Raw genomic sequence first — 20,073 nt, 5'->3', positions numbered from 1 at the left:
AGTCCGGCTACTCGGAAGGCTGAGGCGGAAGGATCGCCGGAGCCCAGCAGCTCGAGGCTGTGGCGGCCGGGAGCGGCAACTGCACTCCAGTCTGGGCAACAGAGTGAGACTCCAACCTCAAAAAAAAAAAAAAAAAAAAAAAACTACGAAGAATCAAATACATCTCTCTTTTGTTTTCAGAGTTAAGGGGTCTTGCCTAGGCTGGTCTTGAACTCCTGGCCTCAAGCAATTCTCTTGCCTCGCCCTTCTAAAATGTTAGGATTACAAGAGTAAGCCACTGTGCCCAGTTAAAATACATCATTTTTAAGGAACTCACTGCTGTGTACTGGTTGAAAAATAAGGCTGTAAAAATGATGCATCTCCTGGTTAAAAGGATACAATATATCTTTTCAGAAAAGGGAAGGAAGGTATGGAGAAGAATGGCTATACAGATGTATATTTTTACAGTATTTTAAATCATGCCTTTTCTGATAATACAAGTAATACATGCCCATTTTAGAAAACTTGAACAGAAAAATGAAGGAAACAAAATCATTCATAATCCCACAACCCACAGATAATGAAATATAAATATTCTGGTGTATTTACTTGTACATTTCTTTATATATTCTTATGTATTTTTAAATATTTAACTGAGATCATACTGTAAATGTAGATTATCTCCTGTTTTTATGTCATTTAGCTTTCTGGTATGAGCTCTTTCCGTAAGTCTATCATATGAATATCCCATAGTTTATTTGACTATTCATCTATTGATAAACTCTTAGGTTCTTTTCAACTTTTCTTTTCTTTTTTTCTTTTTTTTTTTGAGTTAGAGTCTCACTCCTTCACCCAGGCTGCAGTACAGTGGCACTCTCATGGCCACCCCAGCGTTGACCTGCTGGGCTCTGGCGATCATTCCACCTCAGCCTTCCAAGTATCTGGAACTATAGGCGCGCTACCATGCCCAGCTAATTTTTTTATTTATTATAGAGACGAGGTCTCACCATGTTGCCCAGGCTGGTTTTGAACCTGCGGGCTCAGGTAATCCTCTTGCCTCAACCTCCCAAAGTGCTGAGATTACAGGCTTGAGCCACCACACCTGGCCCCCCTTTTCAACTTTTCATTATCATAATAACCCTGAGGTAAACATTTCCATCCCTAACTATCTTACCATACTTCTGATTTTGTGGGATGGATTCCCTAGGAAGGGAATCACTGGCATCAAAGGGTAGACATGTTTTAAGGCTTTTGATGAATCTTATTAGTGGTTGCTTTTTAAAACGTTTGCTCCAATTTATACTCCTACTAGTGTAAGACTAAGCCTTATCAGATTTTCCTTGCTAATTTTCTAGATTTAAAAAAAGCATGCTGTTTTAATGTTTCTCTTTTATTAGTAGTAGGGATGAACTTTTTTTCATGTTAACTAGCAAACAGTATTTCCTATTTTATAAACTGTCCATATTTCCCCTGGAATGTCAGTGCTTTAAAAAAATGATTTGTATGAGTCCTTTATAGTTAAGAATATTAATAAGGAAAGGGAAATCTTTATGAAAAACTCTCATCAGACCTTCTTTAAACATCAAGTTTCCTGGTTCTTTTAAAATAAGTTTCAATTTCTAAAAATCCTGTCTACATATAACATTTTAGTATATGTGCTGCCAAAGTGAGCACCATATAGTGTTTTACCATATAAAGCAATATCTCCCAACCTTTGCCTAAAGAATTGGCTAGTAAAAGGAAAGCGATGTACTCAGACATGCTACATGGCATGCAGGAAGAATGTTAGAAGTCTGCCCAGTGATAATATAAGCGATTTCATCACATATATGTCTATCAAGAGAAATCTTTACAAACAACCTATTTCTGATCTTTCCCAGGGTTCAGCACACAGTAGAGGGTGATTAAAATTAAGCCACACATATGCAGATGGAAGCACAGACCCCTGTATTATGCACACATACACCCAGCATCTTTGTAGCAGAAGGAGAGACAGAAGAAATGAGCTGCTTGGAATCAGACTTGTTCCAGCCTCATCTCATACTAATACATGAACTTACACAAAGGTGCTTCACCTATTTCCTCATCTGTAAAATGGGGATTATACGGATATCACAGGGTTGTTTTAAGTCTTAAATGAGAGAAAACAAAATCACTTAGCACAATGTCCTGTATGTAGTAGATACTCAATAAATGCTAGCAACCTTCCTCTTCTTGGGAACACTATGTCCTTCCTCAATACTGCCCTCCAGTGGACTAGGATTCTCCTCCCCCTATGTAGGGTAGGCCCCACATGAAACAAGAGCCAGCAAAGAAAATCTAGATTTCAAAAACAGGGAAAGTTTACTTTTCCCATTTACCAAAGGGGATTAAAAAAAAAATTAGAGTAGAGGATATTTCAAATATGACTTGATTTACACAAGTCTAGGTGATCTGCAGCTGTATGGGAGCTTGTTTCCTATCTAAATTTCCTACCTTTAGACAGATTATTTCCCATAAAGTCTATCTTCTCACCCCCACTGATTTTTCCCAAGAATTGGTGACCACCCTGACTTTCTTTCTTTTTTTTTTTTTTCTGAGTTGGAGTCTCACTCTGTCGCCCAGACTGGAGTGCAGTGGCCACTCCCGGCCACCGCAGCCTTGACCTGCTGGGCTCCGGCGATCCTTCCACCTCAGCCTTCCAAGTAGCTAGAACTATAGGCGCGCGCTACCACGCCGGCTAATTTTTGATTTATTGTAGAGAAGAGGTCTCACCAAGTTGCCCAGGCGGGTCTCGAACCCTCAGGCTCAGGCAATCCACTCACCTCAGCCTCCCAAGGTGCGGGATTACAGGCTGAGCCACCAAGCCCGGCTCACCCTGACTTTCTTGTTCAACTCAGCCTTTACCCCAGGCAATGTCCCCTGGGTTTTACTCACCCACACAGTTGTCACAGATGCTGCAATGGGAGGCCCGGGGAGGCCGGAATATCTTGCATGTATAACAGTATTTCAGTTTCACAATCTGGTTGTTTATCTGGAAATTCTTGATCCGAGGGGGTGGTCGCTGGCCCTGGGGCACCGCACCATTAGTAGCTTCTGTAAATCAATAAAGACAGTTAACACCAGAGTTAGTCATTATTTGAGCCTGAAAGTCTCACCACCTCTTCAAAAGCAACAGGGGTAATCAAAGGTTTGCCTTCTCCAGGTGAACATTTCCAGACTAGACTTCCAACATCACAGTGTCTCCTCAAAATTCCACTAAGTGCCATGCAGCTCTGTTGTGTGCCTATGAAAAAGTGTTTCTTCAAGGTTTATTCTTAACTACAAAGAAAAACATTCACAAAAGAAAAACATGGCTAAAAAATACATGAAATGAAAACATTCAATTTTATTAACAGAGAAATAAAATCAAACTACAAAGGTACCTTTTCTGCCTATTATTTTAACAAATATTAAAAAGTATAAAAACATCCAGCATTGGCAAGGGTGGAAAATAGTCATTCTTATACCTACCAGTGAGCAGCTGGTAGTTTTAAACGTGTATGCTCTTTGACCTAGCGATGCTACTTTTAGTAATTTATCAGAATTATAGAGAGATATACAAAAGGTGTTTATATAAAAATACTTATCATGGCAGTAGCAGGACACTGCCAGGTGGGGGGGCATATGACATCAGTAAGGGTGCCTGATCCTGGTCCAGGTCAAATGAAGGCCAATGGGAGGCCCAAAATTCACCTGTACCTAGACCTCTTACCCAATCCTGCCTTGTACCCCACATCGTTAAACTTAAAAATTAAAACAAAACTTGTAGAGTCCCTTTTAATAGTAAAAAACTAAAAATAAATCAATGTCACAGTAAGAGGTTAGTTAAGTAAACTGCAATACGCGCACGGAATGGAATATTATACAGACATTTAAAATGATGTAGATGACTGAGCATAGTGGCTCACATCTATAATCCCAGCACTTTGGGAGGCCAAGGGGAGAGATTGCCTGAGCCCATGGGTTTGAAGCCAGCCTGGGCAACTTGGCAAGACCTCATCTCTATAATAAATCAAGAAAAATTAGCCAGGCGTGATGGCACATGCCCGTAGTTCCACCTACTTGAAAGCCTGAGGCAGAACGATCGCCTGAGCCCAGCAGGTTGAGGCTGCGGTGGCCGTGAGCGAGCCACTGCACTCCAGCCTGGGTGGCAGAGTGAGACTCCAACTCAAAAAAAAAAAAAAAAAGAAAAGGACGAGCTTAAAATGATGTAGATGAACAAATGGTGACACAAGAAAATGCAGTATATTGCATAATAAAAACATATGCTAAAAGACAGTATGTATAACAGAATACTATCTTACAAACATAAAATGTGTGCATGAAAAAAGAGTAGCAATACTTACAATTAGGAAAACAAATATTACAATAAGTATAATACATGTTTACTGCAAAAAACAGAAAATATAAATAAGAAACACTAAAAATCACCGACAGTCTCACATCTCAGAGATATTCACACATCTTGGTGTATTTCCTTCTAGTCTTCTCTTAATAGGTAAACTTTCATGATTTTTAAAAATTTGAGATAATATTACAACTGCAATTTTGCACCATGAATTATTTACTTAACATTATACCATGAACATTTTTCCATGGTTGTTAACTTTTTTCCTAAAACATCATTATTGGCAATATTCCCTCATATATGTGTACTATGATTTATTTACACATTCCATATGGTTGGGCATTTAAGTTGTGTCTAGTTTCTTACTATTTAAATGATGCTACATGCAAAAACTTAAAACATTACAGATATAAGCTTGAATCCTCTCTGATCACCATGCCAATCCCAGTCCCCTCCTCCCTTCCAAGAAAACATTCATGTGTTAAAATTATTTCTAAAACAGAAAGAAAAAAGAAAAGTATGTGACGTCTAAGCAGTAATATATGAAGTTGCTGGCATTAAAATAGCTATTCATATTAAAAGGAAAAAGAAAAAATTATGCACTAAAAATCCTCCTCCTGCCATTTGTAAAACTCTGACTATTTTCTTTAACTAAAGCCTTAGAGAAATGGAATTAATGGGTCAAAGGATATGAACCTTTAAAGCCCATCTTACTGATTGTCCAAATGCTTCCCAGACAGACTGTATGAATCTGCATGCCTACCCATCCGCAGCATATGAGAGTGACTGTCTCACTGCACCATCGCCATGCAGTATAATTCTAAAAACAGAATATTTTTCAATTCACTTTGATTTTAAAAATATCTGCCATATGGAACATTTTTCCTTTTTTGTGGAGTAGGGTGGATGATGTGAAATCAAACAATAACAGTGTGTCACAAGTCTTAAAAGGATGGGGACAGCTATTCATTAGAGGATAAGTACAGCATGCCACTTTAATATTCCTTTGCATATGCTTTAAATGAGGACACCTGGGAGATAGAGTTCACGGTTCATCCTCCCAGGAGGCAATGGAATCACATGACTTCTTCTCTCCCCATCCCTCAGTCACAGCAAACCCAGTAGAGGGCTGAATAAAAGCTGACAAAAACTTGCTAACATGAACTTACATATGAACTAAAAAATACACTCTTCTATTGAGAGAAACATGTTAAATGCAGAGGTCACAATGTGTCACTTGAGTCTGGGCCCCAGGCCCAGTTATCAGGCAGAAAAGAGCTAACCTTGTTAACAACCTGCTGTGAAATGCGAGAGGCAAGTCAGGTACTAACTCGACCCTCAGTTTCTCCGTTTCTCCATAGTGAATGGAAAGGGAACTATAAAAGAATAACCCAGATGGAGAAAAAACAGCACTCACAACTCTTTCTTACCATCTTGCTCCTAACTACCCCCAGTTCTATCAGGTCCCCCCAGAACTCCTGCTGTGCCAGCACAATCTTGCCTCTGCTTTCTTCCCACTATCCCCATCCTCACCCTACCCCCAAGTAGTTCTAGCTCTCATGAGCACAAACCAATTTCTTCTTAGTTCAACTAAAACAGGCTGAAATTCTTTTTTAAAAAATCTACCAAGAAGCTATGGGAAAACACAAAGTAAACAAAATAAATATCTAGAAGCCTTCAAAGCACCCTCAAAGAAGTAAAGGCCAGTCACAGGTTGGTGTCTGCTGCCATAGCTTCTTTGTCTTACAAGTCCTGGGTCGCTTTCTCCTCTGCCTGGTTTGGATGTTGACTCAAGCTACTTGGGTACCGAACTTGAGAACCATCTAGGTAGGCATAAGCACTGCTGTTGATCTGGTTGGCTCCCACTTCCTCTCAGTACTTACATCACAGTCTTCTTTCCCACTGTGGGCTCCCAGGAAATTCCTTTCTCTAGCTCTGGGATGTTCTGCTTCAATTCATGAAGACACCCTGGCTCCTGGATAGTGTAACACTTCATCTCTGCCCTAAAGATTCTTATCTTGTACTGCAGTCTGCACCAAACTGAGTCTACAATTGTTTCCTCTACTCCTCTTTGAATTCTCCCTTCCTAGAATTCTCAGCAGTTCCTGGCACCTTATGTGTTCCCCTAAAGTAGGAATTCTTGGTCAGAGAGCCATTCAGAAGATCTGTGAATCTCTGAAATTGTGTGCATATGCACGCATATAAAAACATCTTTATGGGGAGAAGGTTTGCAGCTTTCACCAAAAACCAAATGTGCTGGTGATCCCCCAAAAAAGTAAAAAAAAAAAAAAAATACTCTTGGAACAATACAACAGGACCTTGGTAACCCAGCTCAGGGAAGAATGGAGTCTATGATTTCAGAATCTTGCCACACCTGCCTTACCAAATTCACAGGGTGGTCATGATCTCAGATTCAGGGTCTCAAAGGGAAAAAGCTACAAGTGATTGTTAATCTGTAACTACTATTACTATTTCATTACTATTTTTCTTATTGATTGGGGCCACCCACTGCACAGCAGCTTGCCACATGGTTGGGAGACTTACCTATCTCCATTTCTATGAAAGCCGCTTCATCTGGTAGGGCCCGAGGAATCACTCCAGGGTCACTGAAGCTGGTCCTCAACAGTGTAGCCATGGAGAAAAGAAACAGCATGGCAGCAAACACAGGGATGGCAGGAGACAGCTGAACAGCCAGGTAGCGGCACCTGAGGAAAGCAGGTAAGTCAACATTTAATTATACCTACCCTAGGATGCTCTCCAGTTGTTACTAGTATGTCAATCCGGCCTCCACAACAAAATCAGCAGCACCTCAAGGGCAGGGACCATGTTTCTTCTCGTGAATTACTCGAAACTCCTAACACATGGATCTACACACAGTAGGAGTTCAACAAATACTTAATTGATTAATACCACCTATAACATATAGAAGACAGTTTCAAGGGACTTCCCTTATCCCCAACTCCACCTCTCCTATCAGCCCACTGGAAGCCACATTTCCTCTGCCCCAGGAAAAGCTCACACCTGCTAAGGACAGGGAAGCAACTGAGCCTGGATTTGTAAGCACCACAGGCTGATCTTACTCTGGAAATGTTCAGGGTTTTTTAATACCCACTCATCTGGCATTAGAGCTGAGCTTCAGGAGGAGGGAGAAAAAATGAGGGCCAATCAGGAAGCAGGTTCACAGTGTCAGACAGAGGGTATCTCAGCATGCTTCAAGACAAATGAAAAGTTTCAGGACTGCTGATTGACTTGATTCCTCTTATCTCCTCAATTAGCTCAGCTAGTAAGTGACTAACGACCATCAGCAGGGGAATAAGAAAATCTTATCTCCTTGTATTTCTTCCCAACATCATGTTCACTCCCCTCTTTCCTCATAATGCACCTGGAAGGCCATTCCTCTTCCTCTCTGGATATCCCAACTCTACTCACCTTTCAGGTCCGGGGGACGTCAATATCACTGGTCGCCATCACAACTACCATTTAGTGAGTGCTCACCATATGCCAAGCATTGCACTAAGCACTTTATGTACACTATCTTGTCCAATTCACACACTAAATCTATGAAATAGATTCCATCATACCGATTTGACAGATGAAGAATCTGAGACTTAGAGAAGTCTTGCCTCTTCCCAAAGGCCTACACTAAACTGTACTAATCTCTCTCTTCTCTACTTCCTGTAGTTCTCACTTCCAGAGCTTCATATTATTTCTTAACTGTTCCTCAGTATGTTGACGGCATCTCCCCGCTCCCAAATGGACCTCATAAGAGGGAAAACCTGGTCTTATTGAGCCAGGAATGCTTGGGTTGGAGTTTTGGCTCTATCAGCTCCCGGCTGGGTAACTGACTTGACTTCAGTCCCTTTATCTGTAAAATGAGGATAATAACAGCATTTGATGGATCATTGTGTGGATCAAATGCACTAATATACATAAAGTGCTTAGAACTGCACTTGACACATAGTAAATGCTAAGTAAATGTTAGCTATTAACATCATCATCATGATTCTCTCTCTCCCAGAGTTTAATACAAGTAAGGGAACAAAGGAGCTATCATTAAACACTTGTTGATCTGAACTGAATTTCAAACCAAATACATGAGAATACATGATGAGAGTCATCACTGACCTATTTTTGTTCTCCTCCTCCTGAGGCACATTTCTCCTTGAAAACAGAGATTTCACTTGGAGGCAGACTATAAGTAGATGAGCAAGGAGCAGAGGCAGAACGAAGAAAGGAAGCTAAGAAAAAAGCTTACCTCATCAGCATGAGGAGTAAGCAAGCTGCTGTCCATTCAGAGCAAATGTTTAACCCTGGGTTGTATGTTCCCTGCAGTTTGGGAACAACCCCCACGCCATCCTCTCCCACCTCCCTGCCACACACACAACTGCATGGGGGATGCAAACCAAGTGTTACACTCGACTAAGCAGTCTGTGATAAAGGTGAACATATGTACTGAACCTGGAAGGTGATTTTAGTGGCTTTTCTCTTTGTTTGCTTGCTGGTTTATTTTCACAAAATCCTTAATCTTAGCTTGAAGACAAGGGTAGAGGGAAAAATTCGGAAAACTGAAGGACCTGGAAGCTGAGTTCAGGGTAGTTAAGGTTCTTTCGTATCACTAGCTTGTGGATTATCCTCTTTTCCATTGCTCCCCTTCACTGGCACAGATAATCAAAAAGGGAATTCAGAACTGAAAATCACCTCCACTTATCAGGGACCCAAAGGACACAGGAGAAACAACCATCTTCCTGGTCACTGTTCGTCACTAAGATAACTCTTAAAAACAAGGAAATAATGTTTCCAGGACTCAAATTGCCCTGGGTGTACAGTCTCCAATCAAAAGGCTTGGAAATATCAGATCTATCTGATTTGGCACCAGGGGGGGGTTTAATTTTTTTATTAAAGGGAAATGATACAAAGCGAATAGAGCAAACACAAAAAATTCAAAAGTAATGCTACCCCCCTGCACAGAAGGACCCGAGCCTAACTAAGTCCAGTTCTAACACCTGCTTGTAAACCAGACAAAGGACAACTTAGATTTGAACTACGCTAAGCTATCAAGGATAAAGGTCTCTGTAATCTCCATACAAACTATCTTCTGCACCTGCTAAAACAATCCACTCTGTATGTCAACAAGTACACAACAGGCCCATTGTATTGTTCTTGTCCAGAGATGAGGCTACTGGCATCCAGTTGTCTCTAGTGAGTGGGTGTGGCTGGGAAGGCAGATGTGGGACCAGCAGGCCTTTCTACTCTGAGTAAGGGGAAACTTTGAGAGCCAGCTGCTAAGACTATTGTGAACTACAACCCACAGTGTCTGTCTTCAAAAGTTATGATTTAAAAAAACCCTCCTAGGGCTGGGGAATTGGGGAGATGCTGGTTAAAGAACACAGAATTTCAGTAAGAATAAGTTCAAGAAATCGACTGCAAAGAAAGGGAACAATTATACTAACTATATTAGTTAATACTAACATATTATATACTTGACATTTGCTAAGATAATAGATTGTAAGTGTTCTTACCACAAAAAAATAAGTATGTGACATAATGCATATATTAATTAGCTTAATTTAGTCATTCCACAATGAATACACATATCAAAAATCATGTTGTATGCCACAGATATATATAATCTTTTTTGCCAGTTAAAAATTGTGTAAGTACTCCCATCATTGCAATAAGCTGGAAGTCTGTCTCTGACAAGAATAAACTATGTGAAGATTTGGTGGTAATTCTCAATATTGACCTCAAAAGTCAGGGATATCCTCAAACATCACTAATTTGTCTTAGAGAAAGACTGGCTCTGTCCCCCACAAACATAAGCTAATTGTTTTTGAAGCCCCTTAGTACTTTCCATCTATAACACTTCTTAGGATAATGATATCCATACACTTCTTGAAACAGAACTCTCCTTTGTCTTCAAAGTACCAGGAGGCCTTCCTTCTTCAGGGGGGTTAGAGGTTCCTTTTCTCCCTTGTGAATTTTATAAATGCAACCATGTTCCAATCGAGTCTTCGTTTCTGAGACATCATCATTTTTGAGTCATCCTCTACCAACTTCTGGACTGGCCTCAGGCTTCTGTAACTGGGCTACACAACTGGACTCCATATGTCCCCACAGGCCACATGGTGGTACTGATCAGCAGTAACCAGCAGTGCCAGGCTAGGCTGGTGTGTCATGTCCCATCCCCCATTCCTAGTGTGCTAGTTCACTGGAGGAATGATGATAATGACACAGACTTCAATTCACATGAAAAAAAAAACTCAAAAGAGATTCATGAGTGGAACTGGTAAGAAACTATATAGATTCCGTGGCAGGGCTATGTCTCACAGACTGGCCGTTTGGACTGGTGTTCTGTACAATACTCTGTCTGCTTCTAAGTCTTCCTAATAGTTTTCTTGCTATGTTTTTTGTTTATTTGTTCTTTTATCAGTGCAATCTATCATCCAACAAGAATACATTGGTCTAGCAAATGAAGAACACGAAAAATAGGAGTTAATTGTGTTGGGGAAAACATAACTAACATGAAACAGCTAAAGAATAAGGTAAGACCAATAATCAAGAGTTAGAATGGTGATTCAGATACAAAGGGCTATAAGTGGTCAGAGAAGAGCTCTCTTGGGAAACTGGTGGCTGCTTGAAGCTACCCCAGTAGCAGCTGTTAAGGCTGGCTTTAAGGAAGAGCTGGGTTTGGAACAGCAGGAAGGGCCCAAGGATCAGAGTCCCATGATGCCCTTTAGTCACACCTGTAAGAAATAAGCCTTTGCTGTAAGACCTCCCTGATATGGACAGTCATATGTCCTCTTACTACCTACCTGCTATAGTCTGAATGTTAGTGTCCCTCTGCCAAAATTCTTAAGTTAAAAGCTTTTTTTTTTTTTTTGAGTCGAGGTCTCACTGTGCCCCTCAGGAGTGAAGTGGCACTATCGTGGCTTACTGCAGTCTCATCCTCCTGGACTCAGGCCATCCTTTTGCCTCAGCCCTCCCCAGTAGCTGGGGCTACAGGCGCCTGCCACCATGCCCAGCTAATTTTTAAAAAATTTTTTGTATAGATAAGATTGTGCTATGTTGCCCAGGTTGGTTTCAAACTCCTGGGCTCAAGCAATCCTCACACCTAAGTCTCCCAAAGTGCTGGGATTACAGGTGTGAACTTAAAATCTTAACCCCTGATGTGATGGTATTTGGAGGTGGGGCCTTTGGTAGGTGATTAGGTCACCTAAGACTCCGCCCTCAAAATGGGATTAGTGCCCTTATAAAAGAAACCCTGGAGGGCTCCCTCATTCCTTCAGTTATGTGAGGACACAGAGAAAAGAGGCCATCTATGAACCAGGAAATAGGCCCTCACCAGAAACCAAATCTGTAAGCACCTTGATCTTGTACTTAAATTTCTGTTGTTTATAAACCACCCAGTGGATGGTAGTTTGTTAGAGCAGCCAAACAGACTAAGATAATTCCTCTAGAGCACAATAAACATGTAGAACCACCCATAAGACTGTTGCAAGATTCTTCTGATGACACTCAGAGTCTGGTGAGAGGGGAAATGTTTCCCTTAATACTAAAAACATAATTTAAAATAAGTTTCCAGATTTACTGCTATGTGAAGGTCAGAGAAAAATGTCTAACTCTCTTTTGCTCCAGTAGCAATGAAGAAAATTAACCAAACAGGGACATTTTCAATTCTGAGGTGATAAGCCAACCTCTCACCCAGGAGAATCAAAATCTCTATCCAGGCAAACCTACACAGTAGTTGCCAAAATTCAGTTATAATAACAAAGCTCAAACTTCATTCATAATATCCCCCTACTCAAGAACTTAGAACCATTTCCTGCTGCCTATTATATTAATCCTCGAACTTCACAGGCTGGTATTCGGAGCCTATCTAATCATCATCATAAGACCCCTGTCTTCTCATTGCTCCATTCCAGAAACAACCCACTAATTAATTGCCCTGAATTAGCTAGTTTCTTGCTATTGCAAGTGGCATAAGGTGCCTCCTTTTTTGTTAAACACAATACCAGCTTTGCCATCTCTGAGGAGGGAGAATTAGATGGTCTCTTCTCTCCCTCAATAAACATTTCAACTGATGTCAGCATGCTGGGAGACATGCCTGTTCCTTGGGCTCACTTTTTCCAAAACAGAGGATCACTATACTCAATTAAAACTCATTCTCAAAAGATGGAAGAGGCAGTCAGTGGAAATTAGCAGTGTGAAACTCATTACCACAAAAAGTAGTAGAGGCTGAAAATATACAGAGGAATTCTGAATGACAGAACCATAAAGAATTATTAAAGGAAAGCAAACTGTCCAGGAGACATAATCCAATTCTTCCTCAAGGAACATGTTTTATCAGGATGTGTAGCTAAGTACTACAATAGATTGATATCAAAAAGGCAACTATGCCTTTCTAAAATCGTCCCATTTGGTCAGCCAAGTCACAGACAGAATCCTATGCTAAATGAAATATAAGATTCACCTTCATAGAGTAATTCTCCAGAGAATGCCCTCTTGTTTAGAGAGTATGATATAGTCATTTTTTTCTCTTCCCAGTCTCACTTAAGGATACTCTTCAAAAACATGGACCTTGTCACTATAGACACATTCTGCCATGTCAAAGTTTGGCTTTGGTCTACATAGTTCTGTGTTTCCTCAAACCTAGTAACTTCATATTGTCAGATCTGTTTTTTCTGTTCCATCTGTCTGCAATGACATAATGCCCCTTTCATCAGAATAACCCACAGAGTAACAAGGTAGGGAGCACATATTGCTCGATTTTTCTCCAAGCCGTTCTCATCCTAGCATCAGGGACTACGAGTAGCCACAGCAGTGATGATCCCTTGTTAACTCACAAAGATCCTCATATTCTAAGTTTACATTAAGAGATGGGCTTCCCTGTTCCTGCAAGGCTACTAGAAATACCATGCCAGAATGCTGTCAGTTCTCCACAGAGATGCCTTCATTTTCTAGGAACATGAGCTTGAGAGACTCAAATACATAGATGCCACTAGGTAACACACACTGGCTTGCAAGAATCCAGAATATGCTAGTCTAGCATTTGGCACCATGCACAGCTTTACTAAAGCACGTACACTTGAATGTCTTCAGGATTCCATAGTCTGAAGGTAACAATGGACAATGAGATGAAAGGTTATGTCCTATAGAGATACCAGCTGGCCAATTGATCTTGAGGAAGTAGTCTCACTTCTGTGGGCCTGGTTTCCTCACCCACAAAAGGATGGAGATAGTCTCCAAAGCCCCCTCCAGCTCTCCCAATCTATGATTCTATGAATCAAGATTGTTAAATCTTAAGTACATCCAGGATGTTTTAATTCAGCAACATTTATTGGCAACCTATTCTATGCAAGGCCTGGTAGAGAGCACTGTGGAGGCAACACAGCCATAGGAGATAATCCCTGACCTTGAAAGAGCTTGCATCTAGCTGTGGGGGACAACAAGTGAGAAGCAGAATCACCACAGAATTCCAAAATATAAGAAATATCATACAATTATTTGTTAAATGAGTAGCATGTACAATTAGCCCAATGAATGTAGAAATCACTGGAAAGGTTTCATCAAGAAAGAACTTGAAAAAGGAGTAGCATTTGGATAGGCTAGGAGAAGTGAGACGATTGATTACTAAGCAGTGCTACAAAGCTTTTTCCAGTTCATCCAATTCAATGACTCTTCTGCCAATATGTACATCAAAAGCTCCCATGGGGACCAGTCCTACAGAAACTGGTCTGACAGGACCTTGACATGATTTCCTCCATAGACAGCACAGTGAGAGCATAAGCGCTGATCACTGCAGCAAGTTGCTTCTGCTTCAGGGGTCAAGGGCCGCCTAGTCACTCTTGCCATAAGAGAAGTCTGGGAACCTTCACCTTACTAGTGACCTGATTCAAAAGTTAAAAGAGAAAACTAGGAAGCCAATTCCAGAAGATAGTACACTTGGTCCTTTCCCCAACACCACACTTTATCAAGAAGTTGAGTATGACTGACTAACACAACAGCCTTTCAGTAGCTAGACAGCTCACAGGTTGTCAGTGTCATTATGCTATAGCATCCTAACATTCCAAGCCAAGCAGCTAGCTATGTGTTCATCACACTAGTAGCACACGGCTTGAGCAGAAAGGACTGAGAATGGTTCATGTGCTCAAAGCTGAAGCTGGCATATACACTCACATTTCCCAAATACTTAACCTGAAGAATTAATTAGGAAATACCTTTTCTTTAAGCATTGTACCATTTTCACTTCACTTTTAAACTTAAAAACACTATGAATACAATTATATTTAAATACAACTGCTTACTGGCAACCTATATTCTCCTCTTGTGTGTATTTGAGTCTTCCAGACAGACATACAGAATTTCAGATTCTCACAGTTGCAAGAAACTTAGTGAATACCTGTCCCAATGTCCACTCTGTGACAGTAGCCCTGAGAGCTGGCCATCCAACTTCTTTGGAAGCACTTCAAGCAATACTGACCTAACTGGCTCCTGGGTGGACAACCTGTTTTTGTTTTATATATTCAGCCTACTAGCTGTCCACTGAAAATTACAGGTCCCTCCTTTGCAAAGTCTTCTAGAAGACATGTAAAGGTACAATCCAAAAATAAAAGGAATCCACAAGCACTAACACTGCACGTTTTTCATTAAGGGACACCCACATGCCTAACCAGACTTCTTAAGCCATCTGGCTGGCCTTGAGCTGTGCCACAGGCAGCTATAAATCAACTCACATTTGTTCCTAAGTACCTGCTGCAAGTAGAACCCTGTTACTAAAACACAGATCCAGTGAGCATGCCACTGCACTCCAGCCTGGGCGACAAAGTGAGACTCTGACTCAAAAACAAAAAACCCACAGATCCAGATGTGCCTCAAGATTTGAATTTTCTTCCCACAAGGCAAATCTGCAGCAGCCAGAGGATGTGAAGCCTATGCTCCCGGACAATTTAAGAATGAAAATAGACAGCCATTTGTCTATTCAGACACCCTCACCTGCCTGAAGGCAGGGGGAAAGATCAGCTGATTTCCTGAGATCTCACTCAGTTCTGTACTAATAAGGGAGCCCACACTCTGCCACCCTCAACTCCTACTCTCACTATGTGGCTGGTAGTAAATTATAGACTCCAGGAAAAAGGTCAACCAGGAAGAGACTTCATTCCTTAGAGGCATGCTGGTGTACCTTGTACAGTACGTCACTGGCTAGGCACAAGGCAGCCACTGCCTAGAGTTTCTGCATGTCTATATGACACACACACACACACACACACACACACACACACACACACACACACACGCATGCACCTACCCACATTCACAAACACAGATTTCCCCATTCTTAGTAAAAATGATTCATTACCAGGGTCCTCGCCCCTCTGGTCAGATGTATACTTTCTCACTCTACTCCTCAGCTAACACATTTACTTCCTTCTCCCCTCCTCCTCCCACTACTCCCTCTCCAACCCTACCTTAAAAAATATTTACTCTTTCACAGATAGCTGGAACCCAGGGAAGTTTTACAAACAATCTCACCCTTCAAAGGGTAAGAAATAATGTGGGGGAAAAAGTCATCTTGGTAGAAAACTCAACCTGCCTCTGTCAAACAGTAACGTGGCTAATTCTAAGCGTCATCCCACTGCCAGTTTTTTTCAGAGGTCTTCAGGGGCCTAAGTGGAACAGATTCAAATCAGATTCTCTTACTGGCTCCCAGATACAAAAAGGGCCCAACAGAAATAGCTCCAAATTTCAAGTGCCCCTGACCAGGCAAACAAGAGGTTTCCTGGGCCCAGAACTACCAACTCACTCAAAGCCTGAAAATGAGGTTCACCTCTGTTTTGAATGGTTCCAATCATAAAAATGTAACCATGGAGGTGGGGATGACAAAAAGAGTGAAAGAAAGGAAGAATGACAGGGAACAGCATTCAGCTTTGCACTTCCAAAACTAAGCAAGGCAGGAATGAAGTGAAGTCTTGAGAGGTGGGTGAAGAGAAGGGGAAAAAAAAATTTGGTGTTATGCGTATGCTTCCTGACTGCACTTGCTCACTCATACCACACACAAGCACTTGCACACACACATGCACACGTGCACGCACACACTCAGTCACGGAACTCAAACTGGAAAGCAACTAAGAAGCCTTCAGCAACCTGCCTGACTTCACCAAATACTTCACAAAGTCTGCGGCAGCAGCAGCAGCAAAGGGGTTTTAACAAAGAGCTCCCCTGACCTTACCTTTCCAGCCCCGTGATAAACTGGGTGCCCCTCCTCCCCTTGCTTTTACTCAAGCCAGCTGTAACCATCAAAAAGTCTGGCAAAGCAGCCTGAAGATCACTCTGGATGCACTGGGAAAGCCTGAAGCCCTTACAGAAGGACAAAAATGAGCCCCAAGGGACTGGAGCTCATTTTAATTACCCACAAAGGTTGGCCAAAGAACCCCCTCCTGCCTCCCACAGCCATACCCCAGCATGGAACTCCAGGTCACCCATGTACACACACTGTAGCAGGCTCACATCAGGTGTGACTCACAGTCCACACATACATCTCTTGGCTCCTCAAGGGCCTCCTCACAGTAATCCCAAAACAATTAGCACTGCTCCCATCCCTAGAGTTTGAGCATTCTCAGCACACCCAGTAGACATGCCACAGTGCCCTAGAAACCAACTGGCCACCTCCCTAGAGCAGTGACCTACAGAGATTTCAAACAATGGTTCTAGTACTAGGTACTACACCACAGAAAAAAATCACTCCAAGGCAGGTACCAAGCATACACAGAATAGAGAGTTGTTTATGTTGAGAGATTCTGAGGGAAAGAACTCACTTTTTTTTTTTTTTTTTGAGCCAGAGTCTGTCGCCCAGGCTGAAGTGCAGTGGCACGCTCACGGCCACAGCAGCCTCAACCTGCTGGGTTCAGGTGATCCTTCCATCTCAGCCTTCCAAGTAGCTGGAACTAAAGGCACAAGCCACCACGGCCGACTAATTGTTTTTTAATTTTTATTTTAGAGACAAGGTCTCACCAAGTTACCCAGGCTGGTCTTGAACCCCTGAGCTCAGGCAATCCTCTTGCCTCAGCCTCCCAAAGTGCTGAGGTGACAGGCTTGAGCCACCACGCCGGGCCCAACAACTCACTTTTAATAAGCACATATGAAGGGGACCAAAAAAATGGAACTTATTTATTAAAAATTATGTATTTATTATTACACACTTAAACTTCAGTCACCTTCAAAGTACTCTCCGTTTGATGCAGTACACCTATCCAGACACTTTTTCCACTGCTCAAAACAGTGTTTGAACTTGTCAATTTTGATGACTTTTAGTGCTTCTGCCCTTTTTTTTGTTTCACCTCTTCCACACTGGCAAAAACGTTTCCCTTTGAGGATGTTTTTCATTCAGGGAAACAAAAAAAAAAAGTTGCTTGGGGTGAGAGTGGGTGAATAGGGAAGGTGGGGGATGGGGTCATGTCACTTTTGGTCAAAAACTGCTGAACACTTAGTGTGGTATGGGCAGGTGCACTCATAAATCACCCATCATGAAATGGGCAAACAAACACATTCAAAGAATCTCCACACACAAAAAATTCACTGAAGCCAAACACAGTCTCTCACAACACTGATGCTGATGGGTTCCTAGAACACTTACCTAGCAGGGGAACCCTATACTACAAAGGGCCCATCCTTCAAAAAAAAATGCAGTTTTTTGGGGGGTCCCCCTCATATATGCCATGCACATGGCTACTTTGTGGCACAGCTAAAGCTGGAACCAATCTGCTGGTTCCCAATTCAGCTGGCTTTTCAATTTAACAACTAGCTGAGAACTGAGCTCTAAGGAAATAGAACCTAGAATAATAGAATAGGTGAATATCATTGAGTAGTGTTACAACAATGAGGGGTGCCCCTAAGTTTGGGGGACATGGTAAGGAGGCAGTCTGTTACTAAGCACCACTAAAAGGGGGAGGTAATTAAGACAAACTCCCTTATTTCACAAGTTTGCCTGGGGTAGTCCCAAATCAGTGCTACAAAATTTTTAGGAAGCACACACTCTGCTAAAACCACAAAGCAATGAATTCAGTTGGCATGATCTACAAGAGGACAGTAAAAGTTATCCTAGGACCAGCCACAAACTCCCCAGAAAGATTTTTCCCATAGATACAAAGCACCATAATCAGGCAACTCTAGTCAATGGCAACTCACTCAAAGGCAAAGAAGAGTGTACATGTCCCCAGGATGAGGAAAAGGGTCAAGTAGAAGATGCCCTTTTGCCGGGCCATCATGACGCGGCCATCACAGCAAAAGGTATTCCTGCCTGGGAGTTTCTCCCACTTCCGTGTCACCTTCTTTCTCACCACCATCACAGACATGATTGGAATTCCTGGTCCAAAATGGGCTTTGTGATTACAGGAGAGAAGAAATAGAGGCTGAGCGCAGCTTTGAAATTGCGTTGCCTGCTACTGCTGCCGCTGGGTCAAACATCATCAAATGTCCGACTTCTAGTCCTAAGAAAAAGCACAAAAAGAAGAAAAAATGAGGCAGGAATAAGAAAATGCAGTTCAACCCTCCTTTCCCAGAGGCAAAAAGATGAACCCTACCTGAAGGGGTAGGAATGGGGAAGTGGGAAGAGTTTATTCCCAGTCTATGTTTGTCCTCTAACTATTTCTTCTTAAATAAGCCTCTATGCTTCCAATCTAATACTGATGTTATGATCATTATAGAACCTTGGAACTAGAGGAGATTTTATAGGTGACTGTCCCGATTGCTTTGTTCTGTAAATGAGTAAACTGAGAACCAGAGAGAGAAAATCACTTATCCAGGGGCACACAGCAGCAAAGTTGAGTCAAGAAAACACGTCTGCTGACTTTCAATCCAGGACATGTTCCACTATGCCACAATGTCCTTTAATCATCATTAAGAGGGCTCTAAAAATAATAGTAAAGAGCCTCCCTCCCCTCCTCCACTTCTTCACCTTCTTTCTTCAATTAGCCACTCCAATATGAATCACACCAGGGAACAAGTCACTTTCTGCCAGGGCTTAAGAGGTTCTGGACACCCTGTACACATGCATGCATTGTATTTACACAAAACAGATTTCTCCTCATCAAACCCTCTGTAACTTCCTGAGTCCCAGAAACGAAACAACCCTGCTGGTCTAGCCTAACATTTGTGGAAAGCTTAATGAAGCCTATAGATGAAAGGCTGGCTTAAGCAAGAGAGATTCTGGAATGGTTAGTGACTGAGGATAGGTGGTTGGTGGGTGGGGGATGGTATTAGCTAAGAAAAGTCATAAGGGCACTTTCTGGGACATTTCTTAAGTGCCATCTCTACTCAGCATCCTGAATTCCCAGGCCTAGCCTTTTCCAGTTAGTGCCACCCCTCTCCTCCTCTCAGGTGTGGTGCCGTGGCCTCTATTTACTGACACCACATGCCCCACGCTGGCAAGACTGAGGCGGAAGCCTGCAGCCTGACTGACAGAGAGAGAAACAACCAACTCGAGATCGTTCCCGGGCCGGAGAGGGAAAGGGTCCAAAGAGACCAGGATCCGAGCAGGGAAATGAGAAGGGATAAGGCTTGGGGAAGAGGAGGGAGCTCAGAGGTGCAGAGAACACTTCCTTTGTGTGAAACTAACCTGGAAAACAATCTCCTCCTGATAAACCGGCCCAGCGGGAGAAGAGAGACCAGGAAGGCGAACCGGCCTGGGAGAACAAAGATCAAAATCCGTGGCGAAGCAGCGACCGGCCCAC

General features: G+C 42.1%; 1 protein-coding gene across 5 annotated transcripts in view; it reads right to left on the bottom strand.

The window, feature by feature from the left end:
* The window catches only part of ZDHHC9 (zinc finger DHHC-type containing 9), a 71,149-nt gene that overhangs the window by 15,331 nt on the left and 35,745 nt on the right, over positions 1 to 20,073 (bottom strand). For 2 of the 5 annotated variants that reach the window (XM_021711048.1, XM_008055351.1), the window contains exons 2-5: positions 19,959 to 20,025; positions 18,530 to 18,831; positions 6,893 to 7,053; positions 2,896 to 3,054 (exon numbers count right to left, since the gene is read on the bottom strand). In XM_021711048.1, coding sequence (XP_021566723.1) covers positions 2,896 to 3,054; positions 6,893 to 7,053; positions 18,530 to 18,696 — 487 coding nt within the window. In that variant the 5' untranslated portion in view covers positions 18,697 to 18,831; positions 19,959 to 20,025. Of the gene's footprint in view, positions 1 to 2,895; positions 3,055 to 6,892; positions 7,054 to 18,529; positions 18,835 to 19,958; positions 20,026 to 20,073 lie in introns of those variants that run through there. The other 3 variants (XM_021711046.1, XM_021711045.1, XM_021711047.1) reach the window with 2 other exon arrangements.

Source organism: Carlito syrichta, unplaced genomic scaffold, assembly GCF_000164805.1.
Source record: "Carlito syrichta isolate Samal-C Ts95f unplaced genomic scaffold, Tarsius_syrichta-2.0.1 Scaffold301828, whole genome shotgun sequence".
NCBI lineage: Eukaryota > Metazoa > Chordata > Mammalia > Primates > Tarsiidae > Carlito > Carlito syrichta.
This window is presented reverse-complemented; position numbering and strand designations above follow the sequence as displayed.